Below are 17,057 nucleotides of genomic sequence, written 5' to 3'. Positions count from 1 at the left end.
TCGGGCATGGCGCCTCAATGCGCTCGGCATACTATTCTATTCTGCCGCCAAGCCCTAGTGGATGGTAGGGCATGAAATACTGCATGCCGGCTCAAATAATTTTTTTACCTAATGCTTGTGTTGACCTTCCAAACCTGTGGAACTTAGCCATGTCGACATATTCCTTATGTCGACCCAAGCCATGTCGATCCTTCAGTGGTCGACCAATGCATGTCGACATAATGACTATCCCAACAGTTGTGCACTCTCTCTAAAACATATATTATATAAAAGGAAGCAATAGGTGAAAAAAAAGATTAAATGTAAATAATATAATAACTAATTATTCTTTTTCATCTACTGAAATCCGTTTTAATAATTGTAATGCACATTTTGTATGTAATAGAACACATATGTTTTAGAGAGTTAGCGTGCACCTGTTATAACTACATACCTTTTTGGTATGCTACAGAGGAACAGGACATTATAACAAACAAATCTTATATCCTTAGGGGCTAGAGCATTTGTTTTAAACTTTTTTTTTTTTAAAAGCTTTTGAATAAGCTTTTAATTTATGTGTACCCTCACTTCTCAATTTGAAATATCCACAGTAATTACAAGTGGAGTGAAAGTGAGCAGTATGCATATCCTTATGCATGTTCTTTATATTAAGGAGTAGTGGAGAAGTAGTGTGATGTCAGGAATCAGGTCCCACTGTGTCTTGCACATGGCTGTGTACTGTTTCTGGGGGTTCATGCTAAAGCCTGTAAGATTAAAGGCGCTGCTTCCTCCACCCACACCAGCACAGGGCAGGAGATGCTGACGATTGAAGTGATGCAACGTGATTCATCTCCACAGCAACGTAAGACTTCCTCTTCTTCTACTGCCATTACCAATATTATTTTAAAGTCCCCCCAACCGGTCTGCAGCTTGCCCCAGGGGTACATGTACCCCAGGTTGGGAACCACTTCAATGATGTGATGCTGTCACCCATGGCAATAGAAGAACTTTTTCCAGTCCAATTAACAAAAAAGTGAAGTGAATCTTCCTGGCAATACTGGCTGGTACATTAGCAGTGAGTAGAGACTGTGTTACGGATCAAATATGGATTAAATGAATTAGGTCAAAAGGTGCAAAGAGTCAACATGCTAAAAGTCAATAATACAATGGTCAACATATATGGCACAATGCCAGAGTCTACTGCACTGCCTGGAGAGGAGAGGGATCAATTAAAGTCTGCACATGGGCCCCCTCCTTTCTTAAAGCACTCCTAGTCAGGGCCTGATTAACCAATTGGCTGATTAGGCTACAGCCTGGGGTGCTGGATCCTGGGGGGGCACAGCTCTAGCAGAATAGTTTGGGGCCCTTCCTGGTGCCGATGGAGATTTGGTCAAAGCAAGGTCTCTCCGGAGATCTCCCCCAGGAACTGAGGGAGTACCGGTGTCTGCTGGATTGCTGGTGTCACCAAGGCAGGGACGCCGGGAAGAGGAGATCCTGTGAAAGCTGTGGCTAACTCTGCTGCCAAGGCTGTGATTGATGCCACTGCCACTGTTGCCAGCAATGTTAAGGCGATAAGCGGCAATATGAATTGAGCTGAGGCCCGAACTGGTTAAAAAAAATGTAGGCGGCCACTTCTTTATTAGCCTAGGGTGGCTGGAACCCTAAATGCGGCCAAGGGGCATAAATCATCATATCATAAGAATTTAGTTTAGTGGGAATAGCTAGGCTTATGCTTTAGTAGCATGCAAAGAAAACATGGCAGTTAACTATCATTATCAGAAACCAGTAGATGTTTTGTTATTTATCAAGGTCACTTACTGCATCTTTTTCAGGATTACATACTTTCACCCACAGATAATGATCAAGGAGCCAGTCTATAGGTTTATCCTTGTAGAACATCAAGAAAAATTCTGCAAGATAGGATAGGTCTTTACACTTGAAAAGCTTTCCTGTATGGAAAAAAGTTTGATATACATTTCAGAAAAATTCTTCTAGTCCCGAGCAATTTGGTTAAGTAATACTCAATCTATGCAAACAAAATCATTTTAAAAGAAAATGTGTAACTTGAAAGCGATACATAGAAGGTACTTTTGTTAGAGTTACAGTAATAGGTACAAAGACAAAAATCATTTTTATATTGAATATTAATAATATCTAAACAGAAGTAGTCCCAGTCATCAATTGTAAGAGCAAGTTATAGTGATTTGGGGTTACTTTGGAAACACCTATTGGGAGTATTTATTAAGCACCAGGTGTGATGTCTAAACTGAAACAGCAGTTGTTCCCCTGTGGATTCTAAATAACAATCACATGTGGTGTGTTCTATTTAGCATTGGTAGCACTTCAGACTAGAAGCTACAGTAAGCTATTCATATTAATTTCAGAAAGCTTTTATAAAAAACAACATTCCGTTGACATCACAGAAATAGACCACTCTGGCATAGAAGCTGTTAGATTCAAATTCATTTACTTGCACTACAATAATTGTTAGCGAAAGCCCCATTCAATTGACATATTACTGTAGGAAGAGACCACTGCACATTGGAAGCTATGCTATTCATAGTCACTTAATAGTACTTTCGCAGACACATCGTTCTTCTGAAATCATAGAAACAGACAGCAGGTTAATTTTACTTTGTGAGATTGTTAAATGTTTAAGTGGGAATGAAGGAAGTTGCAAGAAAAGGTAGAAGGAGAAAGCTATAAACTAATTGTGTGGAGTTTTATTTTAATATTTTGTTATGTTTCTCGTTCTGTGCATTTGTCCATTTGAGGTGCTTTCAACGCAGTCTTGTTTTATTCTAATTTTTGTCCTTTGTGTGTGGATGCATATTTTATTTTATTTTTTCAACAATTGGTGTGAATTCCTTTTTTCAACATACAGTAGCATGTGCATTTTGATACCAGTTTGGGTTGCATGGTGGCCTAAGAAGATTGTAATCATACTGAGAACGGCTGTATCCTTTAAGGTCAGACAACATAAATTGAGAAGACAAACTAGAACTTGTAATTTGCAATAGTGAGCATCTAAGGAATAATAATAGGCCTTATATGATGTGAGAAAGTACAGTCATATTGAAGGCTGACCAATGTAAGCCTTGCATGGGTTAATGGGTTTTTATGGGTTAATTCTAGACAAAGGGGTCTAGAAACGGATGACATAGCATGAGATATTTTGGGGTAAATTTACAAAGATGGGAGTTCTATTGAAGATTATGGGGGTGATTCAGGTTCATTCCTAGTGCCCCACATTTGGTTTGCTAAAATTATGGACAAAATCATGTGACCTGCAGGTGGGGCAGATGGAACATGTGCACAGAGTGAAGTACACACCCCACCCAAATCTAACAAACTGATATCTATATTGCAGTGTAAATATAAAGCAGACAGTATTTACCCTGGGCAGAAACAAAAATAAATAAAAAAAAAGTGATATTAAATCCTTAAAAGATCTATATGTTGATCAGGAATTCATATCCATCTCCCAATTGTGCGAGAAATTTTAGATCTCGAAGTTTGATTTCTATAAATTCCTCAAAATCCGTCACTGGATAGAGTCCTTCCCCAAAGACCCCTGGCATTAAGGACTCTACCAGAGAAAATCTTCAATCACCTTAATGCATTGGGGGAAAAAATGAGGTATCTCATTACTATATAAAAGAAAATAGAAACATAAAAAGCTCAGAAAAGACCAAATGGCAAAATAAAAAGGGAAATGGACCTGGATTTCTCAATGGACAGGGAAGGATGGGCACAGATGTTTGATTTGACAGATAAAACCTTCAGATCCTCCACATACATAGAAAGACCCACTAAAATTTACCAACATATGTATTGGACCCCAGCTAAGATGCACAGAGCCTGGCCAAACTCAATTGATACGTGTTGGAGATGTAGGGAAGAGGTGGGAGACATGACCCACATGTTTTGGTCTTGTCAAAAAATTGCACCCCTTTTGGGATGAAGTGGAAGCCCTGATATATCAGGTGTGTGGATCAGAGTTAAGCTTACTCCACAGTTGACTCTGCTTAACCTATTTCAGCTAGATCTCCACAGAAATGTATAATCTTACATATATTAATGGCTGCTAAAACCTGCCTGGCCCAATTATGGAGGTAGGAGACTATCCCAAGTATTCAGATGGTTATTCGCAAGGTAAATTATTGCTTTAAAATGGAGTACGTAAGATACAAAAGTAAAGCAGGTAAAAACTGGCCTTATATAGAGATCTATGAGAGAACAGAGATCCAAACTCATCCTTCTGAAAAGGTTGAGGTGAGAGAGAGCAAGTGGTGAATATACCCTGAAGCATATAAAACCCCCTAAAATCAATAGGTAAAATGATAAAGAGAGAAGGTGATTTAAAGGACCTAATGTGAAATGTGATGTTATGTGATGTGTGCATAGTATGTGATGTGATGGGTGCTTACAATTGTAAGCACCTGCATCATTGTTTAACATCAACTCCAGTATCCACGCCACCCTGAAGCGTGGGGAGCGGCGGTGGAACGCCTCCTCCAACCTGTTCATACCCCCACTATCCACGTCGGCGTGGAGATGATTTTAGATAATGTGGCGAGCGCAGCGAGCCCGAAGCGTGGCGAGTGCAGCGAGCCCCCCAAGGGGATGCGGAATACATGTAAAAGTAACCAAATGAGCTTTGCGAATAAACCAGAATCAGGCCCTATATCTAGAAGGTAGTAATAAATAAGATGTAGAAGCTGATTGGTTGCTATGGACAACATTCCATCATCAGTAGATTCCCATCTTAGTAAACTTACCCCTTTGTGTATTGGACATATGTTGTTATTACGTACTAGCCAGTGACTGGCATATATTAACCCCTTCCCGACATATGACGTACATTTACGTCATATGTCGGGTGCGGGGGAATCAAGCCAGCTCACGGAGTGAGCTGGCTTGACAGAGAGCAGGTAATGGCTGTATATTACAGCCAGGTCCCTGCTCTCACGGCCACGAGCGGCGAGTTCGCCGATCGTGGCCGTTTAACCCTTTAAGCACCGCGGGCAAAGCGACCGCAGTGCTTAAATAGCTGATCGGAGGGGGGGCGCCCCCCTCCGGCGCCGATCGGGGCCCCCCGCAGCGAGATCGGAGGGTGCCGATCGGTTGCCATGGTAGCCAGGGGTCTAATGTAGACCCCTGTGCTGGCCGTGTATGCATACCTATTACATCCTGCCTCAGGCAGGATGTAATAGGAAGTGCATAAAATCACTACGTTCAGCCATAGAGCTCTATGGCTGAACCTAGTACAGGCGATCGCGCCCCCTAGTGGTCAAGTACACTAGGGGGCCTTGTAGTAAAAGTAAAAAAAAAAAAAAAATAAAGTTTAAAAATAAAAAAAAAAATAAAAAAATATTAAAAGTTCAAATCACCCCCCTTTCCCCATTTCACAAATAAAAATAAATAAAAAATAAAAAAAAAAAACATATTTGGTATCGCCGCGTTCCTAAAAGTCCGATCTATTAAAATATAACATTAGTTATCCCTCACGGTTAAAGGCGTAAACGGAAAATAATTCCAAACGCCAAAACTACGTTTTTTGGTCGCATCGCGTACCCAAAAAAAAATAACTAAAAGAGATCAGAAAGTCGCCCATATCCCATAATTAAATTAATTAAAAAGTACACTTCAGCCCGCAAAAAATGAGCCCTCACCCAGGTCCGTAGGTGGAAAAATAAAAAAGTTATAAGCCGCAGAACATGGCGACGCAACGCAAATTAGAAAAACCGTAAAAGTTGCGATTTTTTTTTTTAGTGGTAAAACATAACGAAAACTATATAAGTTTGGTATCACCGGAATCGTAACGACCCATAGAATAAAGATAACCCATCATTTTAAACGAACTATGAACTCCAAAAAAACCGTAACCAGCGCAAAATTGTGGAATGGCGTTTTTTTTTTTTTTTACCCCACATTGAATTATTTCCTGATTCCCCAGAATATTATACGGTATAGTAAATGGTACCATTACAAAGTACAACTTGTCCCGCAAAAAAAAAGCCCTCGTGTCTATATAGCCGGAAAATTAAAAAAGTTACGCTTATTTGAACGCAAGGAGGAAAAAAAAAAAAAAATTAGCATAAAAGGCAATGTCGGGAAGGGGTTAATAAGGGTTAATAGCAGACAGCAATGACCAGTTCATTGTATATAATGCAAGACTGAAACCAAGAACTTTTGTCTCTAACAGGACCTAAGAACTGCAAAATGGTGCCTGCTGTGTACATGGAGGGGTGGGGGATTTAGATAGGTGCTAGGAGGGTTAAGGCAATCTACCTCACACCGCAACACTTTACGGCAGCAGGGTTCTCGCTGCCCCATAGTGGCAGTGAGCACTTTATTTTAAATCTTTTATTTTAAATCAACACTTATTTTATAATCAACCAATTTTTTTTTTATATTTCCACAAAGTTAAACAATTAATCAGACTAGTTGAATAATCAATTTTTGTTCAGTTTGAGCATTTCTATTCCCACATAAACAGATATGTTTTATTAGACCACTGCACTGATATAAGGCTCCACACAAACAACATGTCATGTAATTAATAAAAAAAAAAAAAAAAAGGTCAATATATTGGTTAATAATCAACTTCTGGAAGTCACAAAGTGAATACTGGTAATTTCAAACACTGCTGTAAGGATCAAATGACAGCTTGAAGTCAGTGCATTCTATTGCCTAGAAAAACTTTTGTACTGTGACCAGTTTTTGAGTTTCTATGTGAGTGTATTTATCTTTACATAAAAGCAAATGTGTGTTTCCATGGGTGTGTAATACAAAGTCTCATATATGGACTGGTTATCTTCTCAAGAAGGTGATAATGAAATGATGCTTACATTATTTGATGAGCTTTCAATACTTTGAGCTCAAAATTATCTTCAACTTTTTGTTTTCGTATATGGTCTATAAGGAAGTCTATTAAGGAACTATTGATTTCAAATATGTAAAGCTGATTTGTAGTCTAAAATATGAAATACAGGTTGAGTATCCGCTATCCGGACATCCCTTATCCGAATTATTCCAAAAACCGTGTTTTTTGGAATCATTCGAATTTTTTTTTTTTAACCCCCCCAACCCTCTTTTCATACTTACCAAGTCCCCGGGCGTCCACAGCAGGCCTCCGGCATCTTCTCCAGGGTCTCCAGCGGTCCCAGGAATGCATTGCGCGAGTGTGCGCGCGCGCCGGTGACGTCACCGGTGCACGCGCACACTCGCGCAATGCATTCCTGGGACCGCTGGAGACCCTGGAGAAGATGCCGAAGGCCTGCTGTGGACGCCCAGGGACTGCGTGGACGCCGAGGGACCACCGGACACCATCAGGGGACAGGTAAGTATGCTTTAAAAAAAAAATAGGTACTTGTTTCCTATCTGGGCGCCCAGGTTTTCTACGTACGGCACCGTACTGAAATCGGATCGCATCGCATCGTACACATACACGATATTGAACGATGCGATGCGATGCGATGCGATGCGATTTCCCATAGGAAACAATGTTAAATGGCTCAATTTAGCCAAATTATCATAGGAACAATAGTAAATGGGCCAAAAACACCCCTGAACATTGAAATGTCCCCCCAAAAGTAGTTGACGCCACCCCGCCATCAACGTGAACCCGAAGCGTGGCGAGCGCAGCGAGCCCGCGAGGGGCGGCGGTACGCGTCCTCCGACCTTTTCATGCCCTACTATCCACTAGGGCGTGGAGTGAGAATAGAATAGTGTGGCGAGCGCAGCGAGCCACCGAGCCCGAAGCGTGGCGAGCGCAGCGAGCCCCGCGAGGGGACGCGGATACCTTCACAGTTATACGCGTCCCCTCGCGGGCTTCCCAGGTGTCCATGGCGACGCGGACACCTGGGAAGCCCGCAAAGGGACGCGTTTACCTGTGAAGGTATCCGCGTCCCCTCGCGGGGCTCGCTGCGCTCGCCACGCTTCGGGCTCGGTGGCTCGCTGCGCTCGCCACACTATTCTATTCTCACTCCACGCCCTAGTGGATAGTAGGGCATGAAAAGGTCGGAGGACGCGTACCGCCGCCCCTCGCGGGCTCGCTGCGCTCGCCACGCTTCGGGTTCACGTTGATGGCGGGGTGGCGTCAACTACTTTTGGGGGGACATTTCAATGTTCAGGGGTGTTTTTGGCCCATTTACTATTGTTCCTATGATAATTTGGCTAAATTGAGCCATTTAACATTGTTTCCTATGGGAAATCGAATCGGATCGCATCGCATCGCATCGCATCGTTCAATATCGTGTATGTGTACGATGCGATGCGATCAGATTTCACTACGGAGAATAGCATGGTGCTCAATTAACTTAGTGGGCGCCCAGATAGGAAACAAGTACCAAAAAATATTCTGAAAACCGCAATATTCCCCTATCCGGAATGCTCGTGGTCCCGAGCATTTCGGATAGGGGATACTCAACCTGTAGCATATTAGAAAACAGCCAATTGTCAGCTAGCCTAGCACCAGCAACTACGTTCAGAGCAGTTTTAAAAAGTTTAGAGTTGGTTGTTGGATGGTACTCCTCTTAGCTTAATCAAGGTTTTTAATATAGATACTAGAACATTGGTTCTCAACATTAACCTCTTAAGTTTGCCCAACAGGTCATATTTTGAGGATTTGTGTGTGAGATAATTACTGACCCAGCAATGTAGAATAATACAATTGCACAAGATTGCAGAAATCTATAAAAACACGACCAATTGGTAGTACTTGAGTACAGCAGTTCACAAACGATGCTATAGAAGAGGTAAAAAGGACATGGGAGTAAGTGGAGATATAGGGGGTTATTCTAATCCACTCTTTCTGACAAAATCCTTCTTAGACGGACAAAACCATGTGCACTGCAGGGGGGGCAGATGTAACATGTGCAGAGAGAATTAGATTTGGGTGAGTTCTTTTGTTTCTGTGCCTGGTAAATACTGACTGCTTTATTTTTACACTGCAATATAGATCTCACTTTGAAGTAAAACCCCACCCAAATCTAATTATCTCTGCAAAAGTAACATCTGCCCCACCTGCAGTGCACATGGTTTTGCCCACCTAAGAAGGAATTTGTCAGAAAGAGTGGATTAGAATAAGGCCCTCAGTTTTGAAACAAAGCTCTCTTTCATTGGAGGGAGATTGAGCAGCGATAGAGAGATAGAGCAGATAAGTTTGGAGCCCCCCTTCAAACTATAAATGTATGCCCTCACTCCCATATGGAATAAAGGGAGAGAGTGAGCAACAAAAAGGGTGTGGTCACACCATATTACCCGCAATTCAAATTACCCCACACAGTAAAACCCATCTTATTCACATTAAACGTAACTGAAAATGCATAGTAGTGTAACTCATTCACATTACTATACACAGTAGTGCCCCTCATTTACATTATATCACACAATAGTTCCCCTTAGTCATGTTAAGCTACAGAGTAGTGCCTCCTATACATGTTATGCTACACAGTAGTGCCTCTTGCATATAACGCTTACAGTAGTAGTGCCCCTTATATATAATGCCCATAGTAGTGCCACACAATGTCCATAAAAGTAGTGGCCCTTACACATGTCCACAGAAGGGGAGAGAGGTGAGAGTATGCAGTACTCACACAAAAATCTGCTTTAAGCTGCCAGTGCCGGTACCAGTCATAGAGCTTGACCGATGCAGCACGGAGGAAAGAGGAGGAGGAGGCGGCAGCCAGAGAGCGGGCTGACAGAGTTGTGTTTCCTGCTGCTTGCACCACTGCTTGTCATACGTTGTGATAGGTAGAGTGGCAGCAACAGAAGGGTAGCAGGGGGTGGTGATCTTTTTAGCCTGCACTGCATACCCTTGCTGGGCATGTTGCACTGGCTTGAAGAGATACAGTAGATAGATAAAAAGATAAGATACAGATAGATATGATTATGGATGCATCATACTCTTAATGGCCATCAAGTTGTAAAAAAACAATGAGTTGGCATGTCTATTGGAAAGTTGTAATCTACCACCTAAATTCCATAAAATATAAATCCAATGAAGGAACAAAGGATAACGTTTGTCAGCTAGTGATTCCGTGCTTCTTAATCCGCTAATAGTGTATTAAACACTTTGGGCGAGATGTATCAAGGTTCAAAAAGTGATAAAATGGAGTGTGATAAATAACCAGCCAATCATCTCCCAACTTCCAAATCACAGGCTGCATTTGAAAAATGACAGTAAGCTGGATGTTTATCACTCTCTCACACTTTTGGAAGCTTGATACATCTGTCCCTTAGAAGTTTTACAGTAAATTAATTGGTATAAAGTAGCAGATTAAGTGTAATATAGTGTGGCACAAGACACTTGCATAAGATCACTGTCTTTCCTTTTATTTTTAACTATTTTCATGACTTTTTCCTGAATTTTGCATCTTTATTCTATAACTAATTTTCTGTCTGTCAAAATGAGGAAACATAAAAGTTAGGTCAGTGCTAGCAGCCCTGTGTGCCCAAATGGAGTAATACTTGTGCACATGAAACTGGAATCCCCCCCCAACCCCCCCCCCCCATAGGAGGTACAGAGCAGCATTAGTCTTTTATTACAGTATCTAGGATAGCATACTTGTACTAGGTACTTTGCAAAATAATTGGCATAAAGTATAAGATTTAGGTGCAAATTGTAAAAAAATATATATATCACACAGCTAAGCCTCAAAGACCGTGGTGCGCCAGTCAAGGCTATCATCCATGATTTGAGGACTGGTGGGCCAGGTGCACTTTGGCACACTTCTTTACCTCACTGAGTTGCCTGTACCATGTTAACGCAAGAAAGGCAAGACAGTGAGTCTATGTGAGAAAATACAAGGAGGTGTCCATGGTTGAATTAAAATCATCAACGGAGAGACAGGAATTCTAAAAATGACATCACTATACCATGTGATTGCAGCTAAGCATGACCTGAAAGCAATGTACTACATAAAGTACTGTTTCTAATCTCATAGATCACCCCAAATAAAAGTTTAACATTCCCAAAGCTCAATGAAATTTAATGACCACCAGGATACTGACTGGCAGAATTCTAACAGTATATATTTGGTAGCATAGATTTTTGTACACTTGTGATCTGACCCACAAAGAAATGGTGTATCTAGACCAGTGGATGATTTTACATAGTGGATGCAGGACTGCAGCAATCCCACAGTCTCCCAATGATTTCAGTAATCAATCGCCAGGAGGCTAGGGCCAGGGATCCAGAAGCAAAATTAACCAGCATCCTCATTCAGAGAGGCAGCTATTCTAGACAGGGGATACATACGGATGACCGTCGGTCAGGTTTCCAGCAGCCAGAATACCGATGCCAGAGGAGGGAATTCCGACATGGGTCATGTAAGTATACTTACCTTCCCCTCCGTCCATCCTAACCCTCACTGCTAGTGTCTTACTATAGTGTGCCGCTAAACCTAACCCCACTGCCCCACACCCTAACCCTCACTGCAGCCCAATGCTAATCTTCTGGTCCCCGCAGTCTAAAGCCAAAAGTCCGCCCTAGTGCTTAAACCTAACAACCCTGGCATACTTACATTTGGCCTCCCAGCACTCCAAAAAAAGCATCTTAATTGATGTTGGTATTCCAGCAAAGGTCTTACGGTGGTAGTTGGGATGCCGGGGTGTTTATAGTGAACGCCGGCATATGAGTCATACCCTAGACAGAAGTATAGAGGACCTACTTCCAGTTAAACATTTTTTTAATAATTACATTATCGATGCTTTAAAGTATGGGGAACCTTTGTAGCAGGGCATGCTGGGATGTGTAGTATAACAGTTGCAGGGCCCCATGCCTGCATTAAGCGCTGATAAAGCGGATGTTGTAACTTGAAAATATTAGCAAGTGGTTTGGCCAAATTATGGGGGGTATTCAATCTGTGCCGATATTTCGATATAAAGCTGCAAGTTTTGACTTTTGTTAAAAGGCTAATCTATTTGGTCAGAAACGGCCGTGGATTGATGAATCTGCGGCAGTTTCCTGACAATCCACGGGCATTTTCACCGATCCGCGGTCATACAGACATTTCAATCGAACTGTCAATTTAGTGTTGGAAGCTGCAGAAAATGGCTTGAATACCAACTCATTCTAGGTGATCAGCCTATACAGACAATTTAAATTGTATGTAATATGTTTTGAACATAGTAAATATGCATTCAAAATAAAATCAATATGATATATTAAATAAAAAATTTCTTTCATTTTAAAGTGTTCATATTGATCTGTGCAGTACTTTAAAAACTGGAATGACATCAGTGGTAGATTACTGATGACGACCAAAGCCAATTATTGGTAAATGCTTTATTTTTACAGTCCAAAATGTTGGCAATTGTTATCAGTTTTCAAATGAAACCAAACCAACTCTTAATATTAGACCGTAAGGAACTTCCGTCTTCGGTACCCCATTATAGGACACCTTAATATAATTCTGACTTTAAGAAGTTTCTCTACATAGCATTAGTACGGTAAATTCAAACATCCTGTATAACATAACTGGATGGCAATGTATTCACATATTTGACCTGTATGACCATTAATAAAACTAGTATTTTATGGACAGAGAGTCTAAAACTTAAACCAAACACTGGTATGTGGCCAAAGGGCGTAAAAATAAATTTGAGTTTGATCTCTCTTTAAAACTATCAGTGTTCACTGAATTAAATATCATTGGCTGGGTTTTGCATATAAGCACGGAAAATAGGTCTTTGATTAGATATCACATATCATCTCAATATCAGGATTAATATAATGGAAATAAGGCAATTTATCAACCATAAATATCTGTCTCTCAATGACATGATCAATTAAAGTGTACAACAATAAAGTTGATTCGGTTATTGAAATTTTTTTTTTATTATTATTAAAACATAAGATATTACCTCAAAATTCAGTTTGAACCGGTTTGCTTTTTCCCAACATCAGTAGCTAGACCAACCATTTTTTAGCATTTGGGAACAAATAAACAATTATTGTTTGCTCCTACCCATTGTCAGATTAGTTGGCTGGTTTTAATGATATCGTTCTGATGTATGGCCCACATTACATATGAACAGAAACATAGAAACATAGAATTTGACGGCAGATAAGAACCACTTGGCCCATCTAGTCTGCCCCTTTTTTTAAACATGTTACCTCAAACCATATTTGATCCTTATTTTTTTGTAAGGATATAAATATGCTTATCCCAAGCATGTTTAAATTGTACTACAGGTCGAGTATCCCGTATCCGAATATCCGTTATCCGAATTATTCCGAAATACGGACATTCCAGAAAATGAAAAAAATTATTTTTTTTGCCAAAAACTCACTGGGGACATTTGTAACATCACTACTGGGGACATGATATGTAACTGGCACTATATATGTGCAAGACAATGATTGCTTGGCATTCAAATTCAGTGCTGAGATAGTACAAACATTTTGTTTCACGTTTTGAAACCTTGTTTTTTGAACAATTAAAATATGTTTGTGTGTATTTTATGTGGTAATAAAATATATTTGTGTGTATATTATGTGTTTATGCAGCATAAATGCAAGATACTTCAAAATACATCATTGAAATATTAAAATATTCCGAAATACGGAATAATCCGTTATCCAAAATTCTCCTGGTCCCGAGCATTTTGGATACGGGATACTCAACCTGTACTGTATTTGCGGCTACCACCTCTGATGGTAAGCTATTCCACTTATCTACTACTCTTTCTGTGAAGTAATTCTTCCTTACATTTCCCCTGAATCTTCCTCCCTCTAGTTTCAGTGCATGTCCTCGTGTTCTGTTGCTCCTCTTCCTTTGAAGAATGTCTCCCACCTGTACCTTGTTAAAACCCTTGATATATTTGAAAGTTTCTATCATGTCCCCCCTTTCCCTTCTCTGCTCCACAGAATGCCACTGTGGAACATAGCATAAACAGATACAGCATACATTTATACATAAGGTGTACTATTACCAAACAAACCAGTCTGAAAGGCATGGATGTCAGTATCGCATAATGCCACAATCAATGTCTGACACAGAATCACAACACTGCAATAACTGAATGGAATTGCACAATTAAGTAATAGGCACTGACTGTACAGTTAATGCTATTTGAGTTTTAGAATTGTATTGCTAATTTGAATATATAGGTCAATATAACATAGCTATCAGAAAAGTAAGAATCTTATCCTCTTATATATGGAGGAAAGTTTTACAGTAAATAACAATCATAAACAGGTTTTCTTAAAGGATAATTACAGCCCCCAGAAAAACATTTTTGATGAAATGGAAAAAAGACAGGACAGGAGTTTGAGGTAGAGGAAGGGATTGGGGTTAGGGAGACTGTACTGACCACAACACAGCCATAATGACCATGCCTGGCCACCAGGGACAGTCTGCTGACATTTTACCATGATAAAATTTCAGCAGTGTCACCATTTGGACCATGCTGAAAGGATAATTGTCCATATAGTGTACCACACAACCCTGGTTTATGCAACTCACCAAGTTTTAACTTTTTTTTATTTTTTTTTTTAAAGATGCACACTTCAGATCCAACACAAAAAACGGTAGCAGTTATACAATACCTATATTTGGGAAAGTGTTTATTCTATTGTATCATTTCTACACTGTTTCCTCACTTAGCTCAGTAGCTAAGCTTCTAACACAATAGAACATGATGGGATTTTGCTATAAAAAATATGAATGGTTACATATAAAGAGGCAATAAAAACCAGTACGTAAGAAAGTACATATAACAGCAGATAAATATCTCTCTTTGCATACTTGTAAAAAGAAGGCGAGATGAAAGAATAGGATTTATGGTCTTACCTTGATAAATCCCTTTCTTTGAGTCCATAGGGGGCACAGGAGTTCACGCTGGGTATGAGAGGTGAGGTAGCAGAGCGTGCACCAAAGGGTTACAAAAATGTACCCAGCATGCTCCCTGCCTCCCTTCTCCCTCATAACCCGCCCCCTGACCCTGGGTCACCAGTTTCGATAGCAAGCCCAAGGTAGGAGCAGAGCCAGAGAAGAAGGAAGAGCAAACGCACACCCACATAGCATACAGGCCCTAAAGCCATGGAACTTTCCTACATAGGAAGCCCCGCTACCAGGTGCGTCTGGGAGGGCGTCCTGTGCCCCCTATGGACTCAAAGAAAGGGATTTATCAAGGTAAGACCATAAATCCTATTTTCTTTTTCGTCCACTAGGGGGCACAGGAGTTCACGCTGGGACGTCCTAAAGCTGTCCCCTCACGGGTGGGGGACGCTCCTGGACTGCGGAAAGCACATGTCTACCAAACTGTGCATTAGCCGATGCAAAGGTATCAAATGCATAAAACTTGATAAAGGTCTGGGAAGAGGACCAAGTAGCCGCCTTACAGAGCTGTTCAGCCGAGGCGCCTCGATTAGCGGCCCAGGATGTACCCACAGACCTGGTAGAATGTGCAGTAATCCCCTCTGGGGGAGTAATCAGGGCGGAAAGATACGCTTGGCGAACCACTGATCTGAGCCATCTCGCCAAGGACTGTTTGGAAGCGGGCCAGCCCCTCTTATTGGCCCCATAAAGCACAAACAGTGAACCCGACTTACAAGTTGACTTAGTCCTGCGAAGATAAATCTGCAACGCACGGACTACATCAAGAGAAGCTTCAGCTTCAGAAGAACCTGGAAAAGAAGGCACCCCTATTTCCTGGTTAAGGTGAAACTCAGACACCACCTTTGGAAGAAAATCCAGTTTGGTACAGAGAACCGCCCTGTCCGGGTGAAATACCAGAAAAGACGGTTTCCATGATAATGCACTCATGTCAGACCCCCTTCGTGCTGAGGAAATAGCCAACAAGAAGCCACCTTCCAGGATAGCCATTTCAGATCCACCTCCTCCAGAGGCTCGAAAGGAGACGATTGAAGTGCCCGGAAAACCTCTAAAGAGGGACACCTCAACAGCCAGTCCGTCAAAGCCAGGCGACTCAAGTCCGGGTGTCGGAATGGCCCCTGTGAAATTAGGTCTGGACGCAGAGGTAGACTCAGAGGAGAGGCTACCAACAGGTTCCATAGATCCGCGTACCAACCTCGACGGGGCCAATCTGGGCCACTAGGATCATCATTCCTCCCTCCTTCCTGAACTTCCACAGAAGGCGAAGTAGGAGTTGAAACAGGGGGAATGCGTACACTATCTTGCCGACTTAAAAAGTCTGCCTCAAAATTGAGAACCCCTGGGATGAAGACTGCAGAGATTGCAGAAATCTGCTTCTCCGCCCACCTGAATATCTTGGAGACTTCTTTTATCGCTCCTTTGCTGCATGTCCCGCCCTGCCTGTTGATAAAGGCCACAGGCGTGGTGCTGTCGGACCGGATCTTTGCAGGGCACCCCCTTGGATGAGGGACCCCAACCTCTGAAGAGCCAGAAGGATTGCTCTCAATTCCAGGAGATTGATTGGAAGGCGACTCTCCTGAGCCGTCCAGCGACCCTGAAAAGATTGAGAATTGCAAACCGCTCCCCAGCCCCGTAGGCTGGCATCCGTGGTAAGCAAGACTCAGGTTGGAATCCAAAACGGGCGGCCCTGAGACAAGTTGTCTGTCTTTAACCACCATGTGAGAGACAGGCGAACCTTCGGGGGCAGTGTGATCAATTGACTCCTTAGACGAGTATGATCTCCTGTCCACTGGCTGAGAGTGTAAAGCCGAAGTGGGCGCGAGTGAAACTGTGTGTATACTCTACCATGTCGAAGACACCACCATACACTGTACTGAGACCCTTCTGTGACCTATAAAGGGAATGAATCTTCCTCTGAAGGGAGTGGATCTTATCCTCTGGAAGATATACTCTCTACAACCGAGTGCCCAGCCAAGCTCCCAAGTGAAGTGTCCTTTGGGAAGGAGTAAGAAAAGATTTCTTCCAGGTTATCCTCCAACCGTGAGATAACAGAAGTGAAATCACGACCTGCAAATGACTCCGTAGTAGGTCTGGGGACTTTCCAAAATCAGTGGGCCGTCCAGGTATGGAATCATCTGAACCCCCAGCCGGTGCAGGTGTGCAGCCCTGACCGCCATCACCTTGGTGAACACCCTGGGAGCCGTAGATAGACCAAAAGGTAGCGCCCTG

The 17,057-nt window shown here is 41.9% G+C and overlaps 1 protein-coding gene across 2 annotated transcripts in view; it reads right to left on the bottom strand.

Moving 5' to 3' along the window:
* MGAT4D (MGAT4 family member D) overlaps window positions 1–17,057 on the bottom strand; it is a 172,379-nt gene that overhangs the window by 27,211 nt on the left and 128,111 nt on the right. For both annotated transcript variants that reach the window (XM_083173323.1, XM_083173315.1), the window contains exon 9: window positions 1,798–1,928. In XM_083173323.1, the coding sequence (XP_083029449.1) occupies window positions 1,798–1,928 (131 nt within the window). The remainder of the gene's footprint in view (window positions 1–1,797; window positions 1,929–17,057) is intronic.

This window comes from Crinia signifera, chromosome 1 (assembly GCF_055691185.1).
Source record: "Crinia signifera chromosome 1, ASM5569118v1, whole genome shotgun sequence".
In the NCBI taxonomy this organism is placed as follows: domain Eukaryota; kingdom Metazoa; phylum Chordata; class Amphibia; order Anura; family Myobatrachidae; genus Crinia; species Crinia signifera.
This window is presented reverse-complemented; position numbering and strand designations above follow the sequence as displayed.